We start from the raw sequence: 25,479 nt of genomic DNA on the forward strand, positions 1-25,479 counted from the left end.
AGCTAATCGTAAAAACCCATCTGGTTCACTAATGCCCTTTAGGGAAGAAAATCTATCATCTTTACCTGGTCTGGCCTACATGTGACTCCAGAGACCCAACTGTGGTTGACTCTTAATGATCCTCTGAAATGAGGTGGCAAGCCACTCGGGTCAAGGGCAACTAGGGGTGGGCAATGAATGTTCGTCTTGCCAGTGATGCCCACATCCCCGAAAAGAATTTAAAAACTGAAAAGTCTATTAATACGCTCAGTTTGCTGACTCAAGGTCAAGCTGCCTGGTTCAAATTTCAAAGTTAACCGTCAGTCACCATCACTGGTGCATTTTTGATAAGAACACCTCTAGCAGAGTCCACTTGCCAACCAATCAGCACTCTTCTCATACAGTAGAAATTGGTAGTTTTTCCCTTTTATTGGTATTCTTGGAAAGTGTCCTGATGAGTGCAAAATGAAAAGCTTCGACATCTCTTTTTTCAGCTTTTCAAATGGTTTGTCAAACGCCACAAATATTCAAGGCAGCAGTTGGCCAAATGTGACATCAAGGAACCATAGCAAAACTGAAGTAAACTGGAGTCTGTGGGAAAACCCTCCACTGATTGGCATCATACCTGGCACAAAGGAAGATGGTTGTAGTTAAGGTCAAATCATCTTCTGCCCCAGGGAATCATGTCAGGAATTCCTCAGGGTAGTGTCCTAGGCCTAACCATATGCAATTGCTTCAATGGCCTTCCCTCCATCGTAAGGTCAGAAGTGGGGATGTTCACTGATGATTGCACAATGTTCAATATCATTTGTGACGACTCAGAATCTGAAGCTGTCCATGCCAACATGCAGTAACATCAGGTCAACAATCAGGCTTAGCCTGATAAGTGGGAAGGAACATTCATGCCACAGAAGTGGCAAGCAACGGCCATCTCCAACAAGAGAATTTAACCATCTCCCTTTGATGTTCAACAACATTACCATCGCTGAATCCCAAACCATCAACATCCTGGGGGGTTACCAGAAACTTACTGAATACTGCAATCAATACTATGGCTGCAAAAGCAGGTCAAAGGCAAATAACTTGCCAGACTTCCCAAAGCCACTCCACCAATACAAGACAAGTTAGAAGCATGGAGGAATACTCTCCACTTGCCTGGATGAGTGCAAATCCAACAACACTCAAGGAGCTCAACACCATCCAGGACAAGGCAGCCCGCTTAATTGGCATCCCATCGACCACCTTAAACATTCACTCCCCCCATCACCAGTGCGCAGTGGATGCAGTGTGTACCATCCACAAAATATGCTGCAGCAACTCATCAAGGCTCCTTCAACAGCACCTTCCAAGTCATGACCTCTACCACCTCCAAGGACAAGGATAGCAGATGCATGGGAACACCATTTGCAAGTTCCCCTCCAAACCACAAACCATTTGGACTTGGAACTATAATCGCCATTCTTTCATCACTGGGTCAAACTGATCCAAGCTGGAAATCTCTAACAGTACTGCAGTGTGCCTACATCACATGGACTGTAATGGTTCAAAGATGTGGATCACCACCATCTTCTCATGGACAATTAGGGGCGGACAATTGCTGACCTTGTAAGCGATACTCATCCGTGAAATAAAATTTCCAGCTGCTATTAGAACCACAAACTACAAAAATGGATCATATAAACACCAAGTTATATCCAGCTCAAGTATAAAACCAGTAATAAAATTCTAATGAAATTTTAACTGCAAAATACAATCCTTCCTCCACTTCTATATAACCCAAACAGGAAAAAAGGCATGATTTGTTCTAAGTTTTTTTAATTTCAGAATTCCAGAATATTCAAAGGTCATCTCCCATGGTGCTGCTCATAGTTGGTCAGAAGACATATACTGCTGTGCAACAGGAATATTATGCTGTACAACACAAAATATTTTTAATAGAAGATCCCTTGCAGAGACTAGATGGAAGTGAATAGGCCTAACAAAATTGTCAACTACGATAACATGACCCACATGTATCAGGGGTAGAGAGGCTGTAATGGGAGAGGGGTCAGGCATACAAAAATGGGATGTAGTTGTAGGAGAGAAAGAAAGAAAGAGGGTCTGATCTTTGGATCCAAGAGTAATTCCAAGGGTGGTTCCTGAAGGCAAATGGTGCAGAACAAGTAAGTGTGATTCAGCTCATTTACCATTAGGCCATCTTCTTAAATAAGGAAAATCACAGAAGTGTGCTTAACTCATCTTCCACACTCAAAGTAATCCATAGAAATTTGCCTTAACATTTGCAAGGCGCAGACTGTCAAGTCAGCTGCTTGATCACAGTGCATAACATGGAACATATCTGTACCCTGGAGTTCAGTGTAAATTAGTCTTGAAGTCTTCATTGTAAAATTTTATTCTTACTGAAATGCTATAATTTTCAGTTACAGCTCTAGCAAAATATACCATTTAAACCAAAATAAGCATGTGAAATTTTTAGACTATATATCCACTTGAACTGGAACAGCCACCAGCAGTGCAGCTCATTTATAGATTCACTGTGAAACTAGAGTTGTCACTGGAGAGTATTTTGTTGAATTGAACGGTGAGGAAAATGTTGATATTTACAGATTTGTGTTGGGTAGTTGTAATCATCAGGCAATACGAGGTGATCCCTCAACAACATGACAAGTAGTGTATTGGCACAGCATTAAAACATATAAACTCAATTGACAGTTTTCCTATACTGTTTCAGTATATGCGAATTAATGTTTTTAGGTAAGTGAATTAAAGAACCATTCATTTGGCACATTAATGCATGCTTGTTACTGCATTGCAACTGAAAAAAATTAAGTGAATCCTTTGTGGTTATTGAAGATTTCTCATCTCTTCCACCAATAGAAGTTAGATCAACATTTCAGATACATTTGATCAGTACTGATAGGCAATAATAAAATATTCTGCTCATTGGCTGCACCTGAAGACAACACCCACTATTCTTCCCAGCCTACCCAACCTGTGAAGGTCAGATTAAGCTTTAAAAGTGAATGTTACGCATGCTTTTATACCACAAAACTAGTTCTTCAAGACAGAAAAGGACTAGGGGCAATTTGGAAGTTTCTATTTAAATGCATACGCTAAGGAAAAAAATAGTCTGAAAAAGACTCAAGTGTACTGTACAGGACAGTTCAATAGGTCAAATGTTTACTTATTCACAAAACTCTTAAGTTATTTGAAGTAAATTAGCATAGATCAGTGAATGGTCACTCACCCCCAATACTCCAACAGCTTTTTTAAAAGCTCTACTTTCTTCAACAAAGGTGACGTGCTCTGTTAAAACTGAAACAGCGTACTGGATTAAACAGCTTCACTATGACAACTGGCAGCCATCTCCAATTTCTACAGTAGGCACCTTTTTTAAAGCTTTTCTTGATCAGGTTTTTTCTCTAAATGGCAAAATAGTAGCCCATCTCTTCTGCTGATCCAGGTATAGGATCGCACCTCAATTCTAAGCTTGGCTCAACAGTAGCATACACAACTAAGTCAAAAAGTTATGGGTTCAAGTCCCACAGTTGAACTTGTGCTCATAGCCTAGGATGATACTGCACTGAAGTATCAGAGGTTGGACATTAAATTTGCATGTTGAGATAGATGTAAAATACCTCAGCACTATTTGAAGAGGTGGGAGGTCTCCAAGTGTTCTGATCAATACTTATTCCTGAACCCAAGCATATTAACTAATTATTCATGGTTTAGGACTGGTTGCAGGATCTTGCTTCAAGCAAATAAGCTCTCGACAGCAATAGTTGCTGGCCTTGCCAACTACACCCACATCTATGTATTAAAATATATTACCCTAAGTAACAGTAACTACATTTCAAAACAATTGTACAGAGGAAGAAAAGTAGAATGGGAGAAAAGAACAGTCAATATGCAAGTAAACCAGAATCCAGCTTCCCCTCAGAGGATGCTACTACTGAAAGTTTAAAACAAATTCAAATTGTAATAATAATATTTGATGGATCTTGTAATGAAATAAAGCTCAGGAATAGAGCTATTTTAAGCAAAATGTAAGGTCACTAAATAATTATGGTTCAAAAAGGGAACCCACAAAGAAGGCATCTCATTGAAGATTGATTACCACTCATTCCTTCCCATGAAACTTCGTGGAAATTCTATTCCTCTAAAACACAAACTTTACTGGAACTAGCATAAACATTATAGTCAAAGAGTTCTCGAGTAAACCATCGCCAGTTTGTGACTAAAGTATAATGACATAAGGACATAAGTTACGAACTGCTTCCACTTCAAATTTAAGCACGAGATTTCTTGGATACAAACAATGTCACCTAAAGAGCAAGATTCAATCCTTTCAAAAGCTAACTCATTTTTGCAAGGTACCCACAGGAATGGAGTAGGCAAAGAAAACTGTGTTCTGAAGAGTCTTCATCAACCTGAGACGTTTAACGCTATGCTTCTCTCCACAGATGCTACCTGACCAGTTCAGCATTTCTAGCACACTTTAATTTTAGATTTCCTGCAGTATTTTGGCTTTCCAATATTTTACTTTTGTAAAAAAAATCCCACGTTCAGCGATATTTTGGTTAGAGTAGGCCTGATTTTGCGTTTGTTAAAAGACATCCTGCAGCTAAATCAAAGTCTTAAAAAAGGCATGTTGTCTGATGGAAAATCCATTTCCAAAAGCACTTTTGTGGACTACAGCTTCAAATGCCAAGTCCAATTCCAATCAAGGGGAGGTTGTTGAAGTTACAGAATCATTGGAATTCCGAAAAGAGGAATCACAAAATCTAAAAGCACATTCAAGTTAACTTTGAAATTAGGTTTGAAGATTTTTTCTGATTGGGAGGTAATAACTGTAAATGCTATTTTGGAATGGAAAGAACAAGAAAAATGGGTTGATCTGTGGATTGAGCTTTCAATCTGCACTAAAGATATTGGGAAAGGAGTAACGGCAGCTGGATTCTGGATCTAATCTTGGACATATTGTTATAATCCTTGGCCCGACCCCTGTATGGGGGCGTTGGGGGGGTGGTGGAGGAATCCATTTAGGGACCAAATAATATTTTGTTTAAAGTAGATGAAAGGTTGAGATTCAAGACACCTGCTTTCGGGATAAAACCACAAGGTTCCACAGGTTTTGAACAAACAAAAACAAACTTTACCAAACAAGTTCAGAAAGATAAAACAATTTACAATATGTATCTTATGCTCCAACATTCAGGGCAAGTATGAAGTACATGTGAATTAACAAATGAACTGTGGTCGCACACACCACACTACAGAGTAAATGACAGGTGCAACCAAGGCAGTCTATGGATTTCTCAAGAACCCAGCCAGACATCAGTAAACACCAAGTCAAACAATCTCGTTGAAACTCTTTCACGAGGGATTCCCAGCTTCACCTTCGAAGATCTCTCCTTGGAATTCCTTCCAAAAGTCACTCCCATGTTCAGCGATATTTTGGTTAGAGTAGGCTCGATTTTGCGTTTGATAAAAGGCATCCTGCAGCTAAATCAAAAAAGGCCCCCCTCACAGGGCTTCAATCTTGCCTTCTGAGATTCCTTCTCCCTGGATTCCCCGAGGACACTCAAACACTAGCTTATAAGCACACTTCCAGACTTTCGGCCGTGCCAAACAGAACACCACTACTCCAAAGGGGTACTTTTGCCCCAATGGCTTTCTTTACTTAAAGTCTGCTCCCCGCAGCCCTTTCTCTAACCTTTTAACTTAACTGGGACCTATTCCAGTCCCTGCCTCTGTCACTTGTTGGCTGACTTCCCGAAACTGACTTGGACCGATCTGAGGACCTATCAAGGCACTCCCAGAGAGTCCCATCTTTGTTACTAGGCAGGAACCAATGTAACAAGCATTGGAACATTCTGTACTTTAAATGTTACAAGTAATTAAGAAGGCAAATGGAATTTTGGCTAGGGGGTTGGAGTTTAAAAATAGGGAAATCTTGTTACAACTGTACAGGGTGTTGGTGAGACCACACCTGAAGTACTGTGTACAGCTTTGGTCCCCATATTTAAAAAAGGATATAGTGGCAAGGGAGGCAGTTCAAAAGAGATCTACTCGGTTGATTCCTGGGATGACTGGATTGATGTATCAAGAATAGCTAAACAGGTTAGGCTTTTATTCATTACAGTTTAGAAGAATGAGGGGTGATCTTATTGAAACGTACAAGATTCTGAGGGGGTTTCACAGGGTAGATGTTAAGATGTTTCCACTAGTGGGGGGATCTCGATCTAAGGGACATAGTTACAGAATAAGGGGACGCTCACTTAAAACTGAGATGCGAAGGAATTTCTTCGGTAGTCAATGTTTGGAATTCTCTACCCCAGAATTGTGGAGGCTAGATCACTGAAAGTATTTAAAGAGGTGGTAGATTTTTGAAACATCAGGGAGTTGAGGGCTAAGAGGAGCTGGCACGAAAGAGTTGAGGCATGGGCAGATCAGACATGACCTTATTGAGGGGCCGAATGGCCTAATCCTGCTCCTATTTCTTAGGTTATGCTCTCCACAGACTTCTAGTTTAACACCCAGGGACACACAGATCAGTGTATTTCATGACAATATAAAGAATGCATTTAAAGAAGAGCAAATGTTGCACTAATCAAACATTATCTAAGCCTACATGAAGTATATGATCATATGGTCCCTGAAAAGTTCAGTATTCAGGAAAGACTATAAAGTTAAACTAAATAAATTCATTGCAGCTTTAGAAGTTGAGGGACCGCATAGTAATTCATTCTGATGAATAGCATTAAATGTCAAATGTTTTAAAATAAATGGCTGATTTAACATATTTATAGGTTCAGCTAATTGACTTCAATTTAACCAAAAGTTTTATGGCACTGGAATTAATAGCTAGCATAATACACATCACCTCAGTTGTCCAGCATTTATGAATTTCAAATTAATACAATGACCTCCAAACTGCTGCAGTCTTTCTCTCTGCCATCGCCAACTCAGAGATTGCAAATTCAACTTAATTCCATTGGTTAAACATATGTATTTGACACTTGCAAAATGTGACCTTTTAGTTTATATTTTAATTCCAGTTTAAGATGATACTGGTGCATTTAGTAACGTGAAGCAGTTTCCTTTGTACCAACAGCAACCTTGTAAATTCTGGTGTATAGCCCAGCAAGGTGAATAAGGCGATATCCAAAGGATCTCCCTCCACTATATTTCAGAGTCGGTCAGGGCTCTCCCCATACCCCCTGATGCCTTGAGTCCAGAAATCTATTTCCTTCTTAAATATATTAAGTGACTTGGCCTCCACAGCCTTCTGTAGTAGAGAATTCCTTAGGTTTACCACCCTCTTGAGTGGAGAAGTTTCTCCTCATCTCAGTCCTAAATGGTCTACCCCTATCCTGAGGCTGTGACCCCTTGTTCTAGACACCCCCCCCCAGCAGCTCAGGGATACATCATCCCTGTATCCAGTCTGTCCATCCTTGTCAGAATTTTATATTTTTCAATGAGATCCCTTCTCATTCTTCTAAATTCCAGTGAATATAGGCCTGTTCAACCCAATCTCTCCTCATACAACAATCCTGCCATCTCAGGAATCAGTCTGGTGAACCTGCACTGCACTCGCTCTATAGAAAGTATATCCTTTCTGAGGTAAGGAAACCAAAACTGCACACAATACTCCAGGTGTGATCTCACCAAGGCCCTGTACAGCTGCAGTAAGACATCCTTGTTGCTGTACTCAAGTCCTCTTGCAATGAAGGCCAACATACCATTTGCCTTCTGAACTGCTTGACGCACCTGCATGCTTGCTTTCAGTGATTGGTGTACAAAGACACCCAGGTCCCTTTGTGCATCTATTTCCCAATCTATCACCATTTAAATAATGCTCTGCCATTCTGTTTTTCCTACCAAAGTGGATAACCACACTTATCCATGTTATACTGCATCTGCCATGTATTTGCCCACCCACTCAACCTGTCTAAATTGCCTTGAAGCCTCTTAACACCCTCATTGCTCACATTCCCACCAAATTTTGTATCGTCAGCAAACTTGGAAATATTACATTTGGCTCCCTAAGCCAAATCATTGATATATATTGTAAATGGCTGGGGCGTAAGCACTGATCTCTGCGGTACCTCACTAGTCACCACTTGCTACTCTGAAAAAGACCTGTTTATCCCTACTGTTTTCTGTTACTACCCAATTCTCAATCCATGCCAATATATTACCCCCAATCCTGTGCTTTAATTTTACACTAACTTATGTGGGACTTTATCAAAAGCTTTCTGAAAATCCAAATACAACACATCCGCTGGTTCTTCATCTATTCTGCTAGTTATATCCTCAAAAAACTCCATTAGGTTTGTCAAAAATGATTTCCCTTTCATAAATCCACGTTGACTGCGTCTAATCCCATTGATATTTTCTAAGTGGTGGATCTCATCCCTCTTCTTTAACAAGTACCATAGTCAAAAGGGGAACAGGAAAGCAAAATCATTAATGTTCAGGTGGTGTCTAAATGACATGATGACCCAGAGATACAAGCGTCCTTTGTCTGTTGGTTGGAAGGTCAATATGTGAAGTGTTTGGGCAGTTTCAGTCCAGTCTGGAGTGAAACTGGGCCTAAAGTACAGAACTGTCCCAATCTTGGCACCAATAATTTCTTTGAAATGCCACTGTATAGCTAGTATGGAAAATGGAAAGAATGTCAGTGCTGCAGTAGTGGATGAGCTGAGGCATATTGTTGGGAAAGAACTGGCATCTGGCTGTGCAATACCTGACCTTGGGGTGAGCAATTGATGCTAATACCAGGTGCCTGAAATGGCAAGAGTATCATTCTCCAGCTCGGTCACCCCTCACCTTGATGGGCACAAAATTAACAAAATTTAAAAGATAGAGATATCATAGGACCATGAATGGCTACAGCACAGAAGGTGGTCACTTGACCTATCATTTACATGCCAACTCTCTACAAGAACTCATTAAATCCCACTTCCTTGCTCTTTTCCCATGGAATCTGCCATGTGAGGCAGTGAGAGAAAATGCAGCTCCTACTATTTCACTGCACAATCCATTACATTGGTACTTCACCCACCAGACCTCATTCACCAAAATATTCTGTGTGTCAAGTGTTGATGTACCGCTGTTTTTATGCAAGCAGTAGATCATTTCCCTCACTTCTCATTCTGAAATGCAAATGTGGAACTCTGCCTGCTGCGAGTCATTGCAGCTATAGTTAATGCATACTCCTTTAGCTTAGCAGTGACAATTGCAGTACCTATTCAAATAGAAAGTGAACTATAAGTTTTCCTCATGTAAAAAAAAATCAGTAAAATTCATCTCCAAATGCATTCATCTATGACATCTAGATTATGCTTTTGAGTACTAGACATTCTTTAACAGAAAGAATACTGCACAATGGTATTTAGTTCACCCAAGTGTAATTTGAAGGGGATGGGGGGCAGGGAAAAGAGAGGAAGGAACAGAAAAGTAAAAAATGGAACACAAATAGTCAAGTCTGAATAATTTGACCTTCCATTCTTGCATAGTATATGGAAATGACCAGGCATCGAGCTTTAATTATTACACAACCAGAGGTGGAGCTTGTGGCTCTGTAAATAACCCACACGGATATCTTGCACCCATCATGAAAATATTTTAAAAGATGAAACAATGTTACTCGTCGCTGAACATTGTGCAATCATCAGCAAACATTCCCACTTCTGACCTTATGATGGAAGGAAGGTCATTTATGAAACAGCTGAAGATGGTTGGGATGAGGACACTGCCCAGGGGAATTCTTACAGTGATGCCCTAAAGCTGAGATGACTGACCTCCAACAACCACAACCATCTTCCTTTGTGCTAGGTATGACTCCAACCAGCAGATTTTTCCCCCTGACATAACCAGGCATCGAGCTTTAATTATTACACAGCCAGAGGCAGAGCTTGAGGCTCCGCAAGTAATCCATATGGATATCTTACACCCATCATGAAAATATTTTAAAAGATGAAGCAATGTTACTCTTACTTTAGCAACTTTATCCGATTTTGCCATTGTTTTATGGGTAACATATAAACTGGACATTCCTGAGACAAAGAGACCAGTTCAGCTTTCAAGTAAAATGGAGCAAAGCACAGGTCTGGAAAAATAAGCGAGTACACAAGTTGTAGAATCTGCGTTAAGAGGCTGCAAAGTCAGATAATGAAAGTTTGGCTCAGCTCTTAACAGCATCAATTGAGAAGGCACCATAGTTTGGAACAATGATTGCCCCACAGGTATGTTTCCATATCCTTTTCATACAAGTTCAGATGGGTTGCTTGGGTTAGGAACCCTGATGCAACAGCAGATTTAGTTCCATGATATTTATAGGAAAGCTGTATCAAGTTTCAAAAGGTTAGCTTGGAGCTTCACTACCCATGACCCCTTTGCGAAAGTGGCAAGCCAAGGGATATATTCATAGAGAATCCATCCCCATGTAGGTTTAAACTAGGCTTTTAGACATCCACTCTAAATTTAAGCCTTTCACACATCAAATCCACATGCAGTGGAGGATCAAGATCATAGTACCAAAGAACAAGCTGCAGTTTACTATAAGGTTGTTCAGAAAGAATTCTGCATGTTGAAGCTGGCAGGTATTGTTATTGAGAATAAGATTCCATGGCAGTGGCAATGTAACAGAAAGAGAAGTGAACCTCTTGTTTGCAACACACTTTATGACTAGAGCTTGAATGTTAGAAGCCTGAAGTCATCTAACCATCATTTCCTAATTTTGAATAATCTCTTACCTTTCCCTCGAATTTAGCAGCTCCTACACTACAGGTTCGTCCTTCACCTTGATTTAAAATTTAATATATTGGCATAAAATGCCAACACTAGTATTTTAATTTTACTTGAAGTCTAGGTATTGTTAAGACAATTACAAAGTCTACACATTCCAACTACCTGCTGAGTATGGAACAGCAACAGAAAAGCAAATAACCAAGAGCAACAATAGAATTCTCCACAGTGCACATTTTATTCTATGACATATCATACTCTATGCTGTTGCAACATTCTCATCTCTGCTTCATCAATAGCATTGTCACTGCTTCTCTTACATTTCAAATACACCATCCTATATAGAGTTCATCCGCTATGCCCTTGCTCTGTTGAAAATCAAGACCCACTCATATTTCCTCATACTTGGAAAGAATGGAACTCCTTAATGTCCTAGTCTTTCCCACCTACAAATGTACACATGTTCACAAACTTAACGTCTGACCAATAAATGCGCAACACAACCTAGCCACAGCTCATGAACTATTTGCTTCTCCCTCCTCTGTCAAGATGCCAGCATTAAATATACTCTGACCAGACCAAAAAGTTGATATATCAGCCTAATGGTTGGTTAACAGACTGCCCTCTCATCCTCACTAACATGGAAGAGAGATTTTCAAACAAAATTTCTAAAATTACCAACATAAAAGTTAAGAATTTCATATTACACCTATCCCATTCTCAAGGTATTCCAAAGCTAATTGATTAATGTTTACTAAGGCTAATATCACATTCAATTTTGCACAGCAAGGTCCTACGGACAGTAGAGAGATAAATAATAAGGTGATGTGTTTTGGATGAAGATAAATGCAGCTAAGCGATCCCACAACCAACAGATCAGATCTAAGCTCTACAGTCCTGCCACATCCAGTCATGAATGGTGGTGGACAAATAAACAACTCACTGGAGGTGATGACTCCACAAATATCCCTATCCTCAATGATGGAGGAGCCCAGCAAAAGATCAGGCTGAAGCATTTGCCACAATCTTCAGCCAAAAGTGCAGAGTAGATAATCCATCTCAGCCTCCTCCAGAGGTCCCCAGCATCACAGATGCCAGTCTTCAGTCAATTCGATTCACTCCATGTGATATTAAGAAACAGCTGGAGGCACTGGATACTGCAAAGACAATGGGCCCTGACAATATTTCGTCAATAGTACTGAAGACTTGTACTCCAGGACTTGCCGCACCCCTAGCCAAGCTGTTCCAGTACAGCTACATCCCTGGTATCTATGTGGAAAGTTGCCTAGGTATGTCCTGTACACAAAAAACAGGACAAATCCAACCCAATCAATTACGGCCCCATCAGTCTACTCTCGCTCATCAGTAAAGTAATGGAAGGGGTCATCAACAGTGCTATCATGCGGCACTTGCTTAGCAATAACCTACTCACTGGTCCTGGCAGGAACCCAAACTGGGCATCACTCAGCTCCTGACCTCATTACAGGTTCAAACATGGACAAAAGAGCTGAACTCCCGAGGTGAGGTGAGCGTAACTGCCCTTACCACCAAGGCTGCATTTGACCGAGTGTGGCATCAGGGAGCCCTAGCAAAACTGGAGTGAATGGGGAAAATTTGCTGCTAGTCGGAGTCATACCTAGCACAGATGGTTGCAGTTGTCGGAGCTCAGTAATCTCAGCTCCAGGACATCACTGTAGGAGTTCCTCAGGTTAGTGCCCTTAGCCCAACCATCTTCAGCTGCTTCATCAATGACCTTCCTTCCATCATAAAGGTCAGAAGTGGGGATGTTCGCTGATGATTGCACAACGTTCAGCGCCATTCGTGACTCCTCAGATACTGAAGCAGTCTGTGTCCAAATGCAGCAAGACCTGTACAATATCCAGGCTTGGGCTGACAAGTGGCAAGTAACATTTGTGCCACACAAGTGTTAGGCAACGACCATCTCCAAGAGAGAATTCAACCATTGCCACTTGATGATCGATGGTATTGCGATCATTGAATCCCCAACTATCAACATCCTGGAGGTTACCATTGACCAGAAACTGAACTGGACTAGCCATATAAATACTGTGGCTTCAAGAGCAGGTCACAGGTTAGGAATCCTGCAGCAAGTAACTCACCTCCTGACTCCCCAAAGCCTGTCCACCATCTACAAGGCACAAGTCAGGAGTGTGATGGAATACTCCCCATTTGTCTGGATGAGTGCAGCACCCACAACACTCAAGAAGCTTGACACCGTCCAGGACAAAGTAGCCTGTTTGATTGATTTGAATCCACAAACATTCACTCCCTCCACCATCGACGCATAGTAGCAGTGTGCAACATCTACAAGATGCCCTGCAGGAATTCACCAAAGCTCCTTAGACAGCACCTTCCATACCCCCAACCACTACCATCTAGAAGGACAAGGGCAGCAGTTAGATGGGAACACCACCGCCTGGAAGTTCCCCTCCAAGTCACTCACCATCCTGACTTGGAAATATATCGCCATGCCTTCACTGTCACTGGATCAAAATCCTGGAACTCCCTTCCTAATAGCACTGTTGGTATCTACACTACATGGACTGCAGCAGTTCAAGAAGGCATCTCACCACCTTCTCAAGGGCAACTAGGGATAGGCAATAAATGCTGGCCCAGCCAACGGAACCCACATCCTATGAATGAATTTTTTAAAAAGCCAAGACACCAGGAAATTGCCCCTGCTCTTCTTCGAATAATGCCATAAGATATTTTACCTCTGCCTGAGCAGGCATGCAGGTCTTTTGTTTAATTGAACAGAACAAAATTTATACACTGGCTCCCAAAAATTCTAAACTTTACATGGAACAAAACTTGATCATGAGGGAGACCAAAAACAAAAATCACAGATCCGAAGAAAATAAAATAATTATTCTGCCAACTGGTCAGTTGTGCTTACTAAAGTATAAAGCATTAGAAAATAAAATCCTCAAGGCTATAAATACAAGATAGTCACTCATAAATCTAATGAGGAATTTGGGGAGAAAGTTCCTTACAAAGACTGGTGAGAATGTTGAATTCGCCACCACATGGTTTAATTGAGATAAGTGCATGAAAGGAGTGCAAAGATATACCAACAGGGCAAGATGAAGTTGGGTGACAGAAGGTTCACGTGGATCAGAAACACCAGCGCAGACTTACTGTCTGAATGTCTTGTTCTTGTTCTGTTAAATCTTTAGTAGAAAATTTCAGGCCAATCCCCAATATAAATCTTTAAAAAAATGCAATTATTACAACTGCCAAATAAACAAGGTCTTAACTCTACATTTCACCACAATTATATGGACTAACAATTCTATTTACTACAGATTATAGTTCAGCCACACAAATACTTTAGTATTAAAGAAACTTCAGTAATTCTCCAGATACAAAGAAAAAAAAGATTAATTTTTTTATAGAGTAATTTGAAGATTAAATTACTGTTTCATTTGATGTGGTTTTCCACTGCATTAGCATTACAAACATCAGTAAAAGACATTTAAACCTGCTAAATATTGCTTAGTCATGCCACGAGTTACCCTAAAACATTTCACAAATAAAGCAACAGGCTAGGTTGGTACATGTTCATCACATGCAGGTGAAATCCAGTAGACAAGGAATACACTAGCCAACTGCATCAGGATCAGGCTCAAGTGAGTTTTAATAAACTAACTCCATAGTGGCACAAATACTCAAAAGATCTGATGTACTATCTTGAGCCCACCACAATGGCTGCATATCACTTAAGTGATATAGGAATGGAACAAAACAGTCTGTAGTATTCACCAACACTAAAGACAATACACAAATGCCTAGAATAAATCTTCAACAGAAAACCTATCATGGACATTATTAAAAGCTAGTTTTAAAATATACAAATTAGAAACTATTTTGAGAGAAGTTTGAAAATTAAAAGTTCAATCAATGACAATACAGTACTGACTTCCTAAGCACTAGACATTTTAGTAACTCAAGTCCTGATGTCAATAACCTCCATTTGTCCCAAACAGGAACCAGCTATCACCTCAGCTTCATAACAAGTTTCGATTACAGATATAGTATCCAGAACAGCTGTCTTCTGATTTAAATGCAGTGCAAAGTTCACAAGGCCCCAATCTATATTTTGCTGACATCATGTATTGCTGATCACAAAGATTGGATTTCTGTCCTACTGACAGAATATGCTAAAATATTAAAAATGTAAGTAATCATGTGGATTTTTCCAGCAATTATAGTATACAAAACTTCTAAAATCCCTTCAAAATTGGAGAGGGAAAAGGCCTTCAATGTAACTAGGACTGACAGCTGAACAGTCAAACCATTGTCAACATACAGACCAGCTGGAATTTAAACTGCTAGCACAAAATGAATAGGTAATTCAAATTAATAATTACACTACAGTCACAACACAGGGAAATATGAAACTTCAGTGATATCCCATTTCAATTGCCCTAAACTGGGCAAATTGAAATGTGCTAGTCTCCTCTGCCTAATTCCTCCTAAACTGATAGGCATTTAAAATGTTCAACTATATGTTTAACCGTATAAAAAATATTCCTGCTTTTATTTCAATAATTATTTCATCCCAATAAACTTCCTTTGGGAAACATTTTCTGCATTACTTCTTGATAACCCAATCTAAGCTGACAGAGATTCTAGTGTTAATACATGGCTTGTTTAGCATATTGATACCAAAATGCTCTGGGAAAAATTTATGTTAATGCACTTTAATGTTGTGCCAATAAGCTTCTTGCATGATCCTCATTCATCTCTTCTAACTGCTTCCACTAGTAATTCACTTCAGTGTTATACAATTCAAAATGCAACATCCATTCCCAATAGCTATGCAGCAATTCCTGCTAGGTGTGTGCACAGATGTTGGTTGGTTTCACTCAAAGTACTAACAAAACTATCAAGTAAAGTCAAAGCTGCTAAATTTTGAAACCTTAGGCTATAGGTTTATTTACTAGCACCACTATTTATTCTGGAGAAAGTGGTACACAAACTGACTAAAAAAAAATCTGGCACATTTTATACACATTTCAACCTAATGCCACCCAACGGTTTGCTAATTTTCTTAGAGCCAAACACTGCAAATATGAAGTACTGCACTGTATACCTGTGAAATGTTGCATTTATCCAAATCCCTCCTAACAGTTCCTCTATTCCTATCATGCCAATTTATGGGTGGTGCAGGATACTCTCCACCCCCCATAGTATTTTTACCCAAAATGTCCAATAGCCCTATGTATATGTTGTGGTGATACTAATCAACTTACAGTACCAGTCTGACTTGACTCTTCAATGGCTCAGTTGCTAAAGACAATTAGTAGATCTGCAAAAACTAAGAGGGTCCTAGATTCAATCCCTGAGTGCTGAGTTAGTTGCTCAGCTGCTGAAGCAGCAGGGGTGCTACAATTAGCTTCAACATCTCTGATCTTTTCCCCCTGCCTTTAATCCAAAATTCCGTGCTGGAAATGCTGGAGAGGACAGGGTTGGACCTAGCTGTAATATCTCCCAATTCCAAAGTTTGCCAGCATTTAGGCTTCACATGAACAATAGTTGCTTGAGTGAAATAAAAAGACTGCCACTACTGTGGAACTAAACCACATCATGAATCAGCACACTTTCAAGGTAGGGAGCAGCCAAGTTTAGAGATGGGGATAAAAACTAAACTATTCCCCGATATCCAAGTTTGATATACTCCCCCACAGGATCCAAAAAGCCAGAAGCAATGTACGCAGTGTGAATTTAAGACAACGTTTCAACAGTATAAAAACATACAAATATTAGAATGCAGTGCAGCATCTCGCTAGGCAAAACAACAGAACACCATTACATTCTAGCCCAATGTGTGATGGGGCATGGCAAAGGTTATTTGCGCTCTTGATGCTTCTGTAGTAACAATACAATGCAAACACTGCCATAGCTGTTTTAACACTAGTGTGAAATTTTACTGTAACAGCAGAAATGTAACATACATGCGGTTATTGTAAAAACCAAAATGCCACATTTTTGTAATGTGTAAAAGGAAACCAAGAGATGACTTTAACTATGTAAACAGACTAATTTTCACACTTATCCTTTCTCTTGGGCAAGAAAAAAACTGCAGTGATTGGAATAAAGAGAAAGTACCATTAGATACAAATTTCTCTCAACACAGTGTCCTTCAGATTACAGTCCCCCACATACAGTGCAGCAATACATTTAGCACAAGAATGATAATTCTTTAAATCATATTTTTCAATAAAATTCAGTGAAAGGGAACAAAAAATTCTTCCACATGGCTTTTCCTTGTGAAAATTCCAAAAGATTTTGGAAAGTAGATGGATATTACAACTCAATTTGTATTCAGAAAAACAGCAATATAATCAGAGTTTGTTGCATCAAATTTGGGTTACATCTGGAGAGAGCATTTTGAAATAGGGTGAAGTTCTGGTGGTTATAGGCCTGTCATGGGGGCGGTTTTGTCTCAATTTACCACCTCAAATACTACAATGTAAAACTAAGTGCTTACATACGATTTTTCTGTTGCCTGCTGATACCAATATGCAACAATAGCCTAGTGATAATACTCATGTCACAATACTGTAAAATAGTATCAATGACCTCCAAAAGCTAATAAAAACATAACTCCACCTTAATATTCCCTCTGACATCTATCCCAATGCTTACTATAAATGGACAGTCAGGTTTCAGGATTATACATGCTTCAACGTTTCACATGATTACAAGTTTATTTAATTATATTCACCATTTTCAAAGTAGCAGCACTTAAAATCGCAAACTTGAACTGCAATAGTATTGAATTTGAATCAGTTACTACACATAAAAATCACATTGCTGCAAAATTACTCTGGCAAATATTGGGTTCCAAGGAAGACAATGAATGCTACCAAAATTGAAGACCTATTTGAAGTCAACAAATTAAAACTTAGAAGTGCTAGGTCCATGGGCCTAAAGACTTTTTGCAAATCCTAAATACTTTTCACAAATCAAGTTAAATTTTATAACTAAAATTTTGACATTAGTCTGCATCTTAATCAAAGTTTTTTTTTAAGTCAGCCAAAAGATGTATTCTCTCCAAACACAGCAAATGTTCAAATGACTGCTGCTTCAAATCTCGCCACTACATAACAACGCACATTTGCAAACCAACCACTTCAACATCACCACATCTCTTTCCTCGTAAATGGTAATTGTTTTTACTCGGAACCACGCCTGAAGTTTCAGGAAATGAGCACAGACTTTGTTTAATCCAGGAATTTGAATAGCAGTCACTTTTTTTTTTACATGGTTGGGAGGGAGCAAATAATATAGAAGCAAAATTTAAGTCTGTACAGTAAATACTGTTGTTGGCATCCTTCCATCTATGAGAAATGATGGACACACAGCAAACAATTCAGTTAGTTTTGCAGGTGGGGGCTGTCTTCATTTGGGGCATCTTTGCTGAAGGCCAACCCTTGAGAGGCAGGGTCTGCCACAAGCATCACAATGAAATGCCATGTGATGTTGTGGGTTGTTTTGGGTATTGGCGCCTGTTGCTAAGCTGCTCTAGTCACTGGTCATCGAGCTAGTGCACGCCAGCACACAGGTGGTGTCATTATTTTCCCCTCCATGGTACAATACACAAGGTCTACTGCAATCCAAGACACCTCAAACATGCTATTTAAATATTTAGAACTTGAAATTGATGTTTTCTCTGGTTAGAGAATGCCCACTGTTTTGGGACCAGGGTGTGCTCATAATAAAGCACAAACAATTAACTCCCGACCTCTGAAAGCAGCAGTTTTGCTAACTGAGATAAAGAGGATTATTTTGCACAAGAGTCTTGTTCTCAACACGTACTTTACACAAAGCTTTTTAAGAACTAGGGTTTTCATGAGTCAGTCCTGGCTCAATAGTAGCACTTACCCCTGCATCAGAATCATGGGTTCAAGCCCCACTCCACAGATTTGAAAACATAATCTAGGCTGACATTTTACAACAGTATCAGTAGTGATGCAGTATCAATAATGCCATTTTTCAGGTGATAGGAACATACAAATTGTTGGCTAGAAAGGACCAAAGTCCATCTAGTTCATTGACACAATGATAATAGAGTTGCCGACTACCCTATAATTTCTATTAGCTCTATTAATTCTTTGCCAATATGATACCTGGAAAACTCCAGTAGTGAACAGCTTTGGGAACTATAGTCACCTATTGCTCCCACATATTTACACTTGCCACATACACTGTTTCAAATTACTCATTCATTTTGGGATACAGTGTACAAGATGTGAAACCTTGCAGGTAAATGCAAAAAATTCCATGGCACTATACAAAGAGCATTAGAGCTCTCCTGGTGTCCCAACTAAAACTTTCACTCAAAAATCAGATTATCTGGTCATTTCCCTTATTTGTGGGACTTTGCTGTGAGAAATGTGGATGCCTTACATAATAAAAAAAGCACCTTCCTTTACATATTTCAATAAAAGTTTCAGATTTAACTGGAGATCTGTTCTGTTTACTTTTCCTCCTACAGCTTTAGATGATGCTATCATTTTGGGTTTGGGTTCAAGGGCTACTCAGCTGATAAATTAGACACTTACAGCCAGTACCAATATAACATCTAAAATGATTTCCATAATAACCCAGTGAATAAATAGATCAAGGGACACGTACACGAATATACCAACCAGTAAGGTCTCAAATTCAATTGCAGTGCTCCATTAGCAGCTCTTAGCAATGGCTTTCTCATTCTCAAAATGCTGTTGCGGCTCATGTTTGACTACTTGGGAAAGTTACTGAAAGGTTTCTTTCCACCGTAGCCTAGACACTACATTCAGAGTCACACCGAAAACTCCTATCCAGTAAGATCACATGACATTTTGATGATCTTAATCTGCCAGCTGACAGAGATTCACAAAAATACTCAATCTTTAATAATTAAAAACATTCTTAATGCTAAAAACACAAGCCAGACTGAACGGGCTAAATGTCCTTGAGCAATGGCATTTTGCAGTGTATAAATCCTGACCATCCAGTAATAAAATTAGTTTTATCCTTTCTTCTCAAATCTTTACCCAAAAAATTCAAAATACTTAGAAATAGTTGTACTAAGATGATGCACCAAGAATTTTGCTGAAAAAATCCCATTTGCTAAGAAATTGTATCTTGACCAAAATCAAACAGATGCACAACAGTTTATAATCAAATCAACCTTAACTTCCTTTCCTCGACTTAGTGAGCACAAGGTCAAATACTAAAATTGCTCTTTAATTGTAACTAAACCCGAATATATTCTTCCAACAGATTTTAACTATACTGATTTAACTAGATTATTTAACTTCTTCCATTAATGGTGTTTAAGATACCATTGCCCAACTTTAAAAACAAGGTACACACTGAATCTATACATGAACCACAAGAACAACTGTAAAGTGGATTTTATTTTTGCGGATCCTGTTTGGCTTTTCTGGGATTTAAGGGGTGTGGAGCCAAGGTGGATGAATGGGGCTGGGATGCTGATCTCACTGGATGCGGAACAGGCTCAAGGGGCTCAATGGTCTACTCTTATTCCTACTGCAAAGAATCAAATCATTGTAAGCGATTGCTATTTTCTATGAAAAGGTCAAATGTAGCCTTGGGCAAAATTAAACTCAAATTTTTCATCAAGCTCACTCAGGAAAATTACTCCATTTACATTACACAGAAATGATTCAACAAGATGACAAAGATTGCTTTAGAGTGTATCACGCGTTGAAGATCACAGTACAGAATTACAGCATTAAACACTAACCACTTCGTCAGCAACAGTGTCTATGTTTTAACCCCAAATGCAGTATGATTATTTCTGCAGGACATTTGATTAATATTGGTTTCATGGACAGTTTCATGGGCAATGTACAAAATTACAGTACGGATAGTTCTGAAATCAAAAATCTATTTCACTCAAGGGGCTCTGATATCGACCTAAAATGCCACAAGTGTCATTTTATGCAAAGCTCCTGCTGCTAATAGCAACTGCAATATAAAGGACTCAATGTCACTACAGTCGCACATTTAAGACTTTCATGAGCTTTCACCATGCTTCCCCCCACCCTAATCCTATAGAACTAGATTCACACCCCTCTATTGGAGATTTCCAGCTTCAAACAGGTTTCTAGACCAGCAACACCAGCTAATGGAAACAGAGGTGAGCAGCACACCAATGTCTCAAGTCACCATGAATAATACTTCCCTAGACGCCTTATGAGATTTAAAAAAAAACATTACTCATGCAGTTTAGCTTGTCATCTGAACCTCCCTGACATTACAATGATTGTATTCACTGCTTCCCAAATTGCACAACCTTCTGCTACATCTCACTCAATCTGAAGCTCAAAATGGTATGGAAGTGTATCCTGTTCATTGTTTCAATTCATACTGCATATTCTCACCCCCCATTACTACTGTCTTTTATGGGATTGTGGATAAAAACTTAAGAAATGGGAGCAAGAATACAACATCCTCATCCTCCCCAAACAAGATGGCTATAGTTAGGAATATATAATTTACAGAAACAGAAACTGCACAGTGCAGTGCATGAATAAACCAGCTCAGTGTATCACAAGCAGACAGCCAGTTAACTCACTTCAAGACTTGGAGTATTTCTAAACATGGCAATTTTTAAACAGGAAATATTAAATCCATGTGGGATAGTAGATAACAAAGTTAATGACATTAGAAAACTGCTATACTCATCTCCCCAGTTTCTACATATCAACTAGTTTTTAAAAATTGCATTCTGAGATATTCGCATAAAGATTTAATAAAATTCTATAAATCCGTTACAAGAAACAGGAGCACCTGTAGACACTGCAAATCATTACTTTTAATTAAGGGTACACTAAAAACCAGTACACATACTTTAGAACATAAGAATATTCACAAGGGTAAGTTAAGTATTCAATATTAAACCTTGAATGATTCAAGCTCTTACGTCACTCATATGACCCACTCCTAGATATCACTGAGCTAGAGGCAAAAACTTGAATCTGTAACCACAAAATAATTCTGGATATTGGCTAATATCTAGACACCAGTAGTTCATATATAGTGAACTCTTTGCCCTGTGATCTAGGAAATTAGATTCTGTTGAGATCCAGGAATGCTAGCTGGCTCCACACTTGTATTTACAAGATAGGAACAAGTGGCAACATCCAACAGCAAAGTATGCAACAACACTGTCTATAGAGATTTGATATGATGGCAAAATATAGTGGTAAAAAGGAATCAAAATCATATAAAAGGGTTTATTGTTACAGTACACAATCTATACTCCAAATCATATGCAGTTAGAGGCCTGAGGTCTCATTCCAAAACCTATTCAGAGGTTTGAGTATAAAATTGAATCTCCATTACCTTTCACCTTCCTAAACCTACTGTATCAGTCCTACAACATTAAAAACAATTATGACATTGCAAATAAAAGTTATGGCTTATATTAAAGCAAGGGAAGTCATTTGTTCCATTCAACTTATCCTCTCATTCATTTTTAAATTTCTAACAGCAACTGAGAATCAGGAGGTGAAAAATATTGGATAAGAGCACAAGGGCTGAGAAAGGGCTGCAAGAACTTTAAAGCAGAACAGAAATTAGAGCCTCAGGGACCAATGATAAAGAATATTGATTGCATAAGTCTCTTGCTCACAGCACCTTTATATAGCAAATGCTTGGCTTAGCTTTGTAGTTAAGGAGAGAGAGAGAGAGAAATATAATCAGGTGTAATTGTTTATGTAACTAAATTACATGTTTAGAAACAAAACAAATTGGGTGCGTCTAAAAAAAAAGTTGTTTCCACGAAGGGTTATTGCAATACAGAATGCATGACAAGTGGGCTACTGGAAGCAGAATCAGTGATCATTTTCCAGCCAGAAGGAAGCCAATCAGCCCATCATTTCTGTGTCAGATCTCTGAAGAGCGCTTACACCATCAAATTCATTCCCTTGTCCTTTGACCATTCCTTTCCTTAAATTTTACATCTGTTTCAAGCCCCTTTTAAAAAGTTATCGCGGATTGTGTTTGGGAGTATACTCTCAAGGGCACAGGTAAAAAAAAAATATACAAGAGGTTGGGAGGGGGGGGAAAGAAATATACAAGAGGTTGGTGGGGGAAATATACAAGAGGTTGGCGGGGGAAATATACAAGAGGTTGGGGGGAAATATACAAGAGGTTGGGGGGGGAAATATACAAGAGGTTGGGGGGGGGGGAAATATACAAGAGGTTGGGGGGGGAATATACAAGAGGTTGGGGGGGGGAATATACAAGAGGTTGGGGGAGGGAATATACAAGAGGTTGGGGGGGGGAAATATACAAGAGGTTGGGGGGGGAAATATACAAGAGGTTGGGGGGGAAATATACAAGAGGTTGGGGGGGGAAATATACAAGAGGTTGGGGGGGGAAATATACAAGAGGTTGGGGGGGGAAATATACAAGAGGTTGGGGGGGAAATATACAAGAGGTTGGGGGGGGAAATATACAAGAGGTTGGGGGGGGGAATATACAAGAGGTTGGGGGGGGAAATATACAAGAGGTTGGGGGGGGAAATATACAAGAGGTTGGGGGGGGAAATATACAAGAGGTTGGGGGGGAAATATACAAGAGGTTGGGGGGGGAAATATACAAGAGGTTGGGGGGGGAAATATACAAGAGGTTGGGGGGGAAATATACAAGAGGTTGGGGGGGGAAATATACAAGAGGTTGGGGGGGGAAATATACAAGAGGTTGGGGGGGGGAAATATACAAGATGTTGGGGGGGGAAATATACAAGAGGTTGGGGGGGGAGTATACAAGAGGTTGGGGGGGGGAATATACAAGAGGTTGGGGGGGGAAATATACAAGAGGTTGGGGGGGGGAGTATACAAGAGGTTGGGGGGGGGAATATACAAGAGGTTGGGGGGGGGAAATATACAAGAGGTTGGGGGGGAAATATACAAGAGGTTGGGGGGGATATATACAAGAGGTTGGGGGGCGGAAATATACAAGAGGTTGGGGGGGGCGGGGGGGGGGGGGGAAGTAGGAATATCGATTTTAAAGCAAAAAAAAAGCCTCGCCGGAAAAATAGACGGATCCAACTTTCCTTTGAAGAGCAGCCCACTCATTTTCCCCCAACCCCCCTGATGAATTAAAGTGAATCATTTTCAATCCGCCCCATAGGGGCCGGGGGATAATGACAGCTTCTTTTTAAATTAAGAGAGAAAAAAAAACTACAAAAACAGAAGCCATTTAAACTTGCCGCGGTGAGGGGGGATTCGTTTTAAAGATAAAAGTTGCCGCGGACTTCTGGCGTATGTTGGAAATGGAGAAAACTTATTCGTTCGTTAGTTTTGTTTAAAATAAGAAAGGGGGAAGGGGATTGAGGGGGGGGGGAAGGGGATTGAGGGGGGGGAGGGAAGGGGATTGAGGGGGGGGAGGGAAGGGGATTGAGGGGGGGAAGGGGATTGAGGGGGGGGGAGGGAAGGGGATTGAGGGGGGGGGAGGGGATTGAGGGGGGGGGAGGGGATTGAGGGGGGGGAGGGAAGGGGATTGAGGGGGGGGAGGGGATTGAGGGGGGGGAGGGGATTGAGGGGGGGGGAGGGAAGGGGATTGAGGGGGGGAAGGGGATTGAGGGGGGGGGAAGGGGATTGAGGGGGGGGGAAGGGGATTGAGGGGGGGGAGGGAAGGGGATTGAGGGGGGGAAGGGGATTGAGGGGGGGGGAGGGAAGGGGATTGAGGGGGGGAGGGAAGGGGATTGAGGGGGGGGAGGGAAGGGGATTGAGGGGGGGGGAAGGGGATTGGGGGGGGAAGGGGAGGGAAGGGGATTGAGGGGGGGGAAGGGGATTGAGGGGGGGGAAGGGGATTGAGGGGGGGGGAAGGGGATTGAGGGGGGGGAAGGGGATTGAGGGGGGGAAGGGGATTGAGGGGGGGGAAGGGGATTGAGGGGGGGGGAAGGGGATTGAGGGGGGGGAAGGGGATTGAGAGGGGGGGGAAGGGGATTGAGGGGGGGGGAAGGGGATTGAGAGGGGGGGGAAGGGGATTGAGAGGGGGGGGAAGGGGATTGAGAGGGGGGGGGAAGGGGATTGAGGGGGGGGGAGGGGATTGAGGGGGGGGGGGGATTGAGGGGGGGGGTTTGCTCGGGTGAACTTTTATAGTCGGGTCACACAGGTAAAGGGTTGAGGGTGTAGAAGTCTGCTCACCTTTCCCAGGTTGGTGAAGCCGTGCTCTCTGGCCACCCTGTCGGCCTCCTGCTGACCCCCGGGGATCCGTACTGCCCAGGTGTTGCTGTAGACTTTGGCCAGGGCCGGGGACGCGGCGCACAGCGCGACCAGGGTCCACAGGGAGAGGGCGGCCTTCAGCCCCGGCTCCATCCCCCAAGGCCGCTCCGGACAGACTGCCAGTGGGTCAGCGGCTCCTCAACGCTCCGGCCACTTCCCCCCCCCTACCTTAGGGGGTGTGTGTGTGTGTGTGTGGGTGGGTGAGGGTCGCCTGTCCGCTTCGCCGCCGCCTCAGGGCCCCAGGCTCGGGTGTCTCTCTCTCGGCCCCCCACGTCAGTCCCAGGGGGGGTGGGGGGAACCGGCCTACACCCGCTCTCTCTATCCCCGTAAGGATGGTCACTCTTACTCACTCCGTCCGTCCCCCACCCCCTCTTCTCCTGAGGAGCCGGTCACTCCGTGAGGTAAAAAAAAATTTGAGAGGCAGTGGCCGGAGTTGGGCCCTCAGTGGCGGTGCCGGGTGTCCATGTTG

The 25,479-nt window shown here is 41.2% G+C and overlaps 1 protein-coding gene across 1 annotated transcript in view; it reads right to left on the bottom strand.

Annotated features, from left to right (window-relative positions):
- Window positions 1-25,161, bottom strand: part of furina (furin (paired basic amino acid cleaving enzyme) a) — a 105,627-nt gene extending 80,466 nt beyond the window's left edge. The window contains exon 1 of the mRNA XM_078532390.1: window positions 24,933-25,161. Coding sequence (XP_078388516.1) covers window positions 24,933-25,103 — 171 coding nt within the window. The 5' untranslated portion in view covers window positions 25,104-25,161. The remainder of the gene's footprint in view (window positions 1-24,932) is intronic.
- Between the last annotated feature and the right edge of the window lie 318 nt (window positions 25,162-25,479).

The sequence above is a fragment of the Cetorhinus maximus genome, chromosome 30 (assembly GCF_964194155.1).
Source record: "Cetorhinus maximus chromosome 30, sCetMax3.hap1.1, whole genome shotgun sequence".
NCBI lineage: Eukaryota > Metazoa > Chordata > Chondrichthyes > Lamniformes > Cetorhinidae > Cetorhinus > Cetorhinus maximus.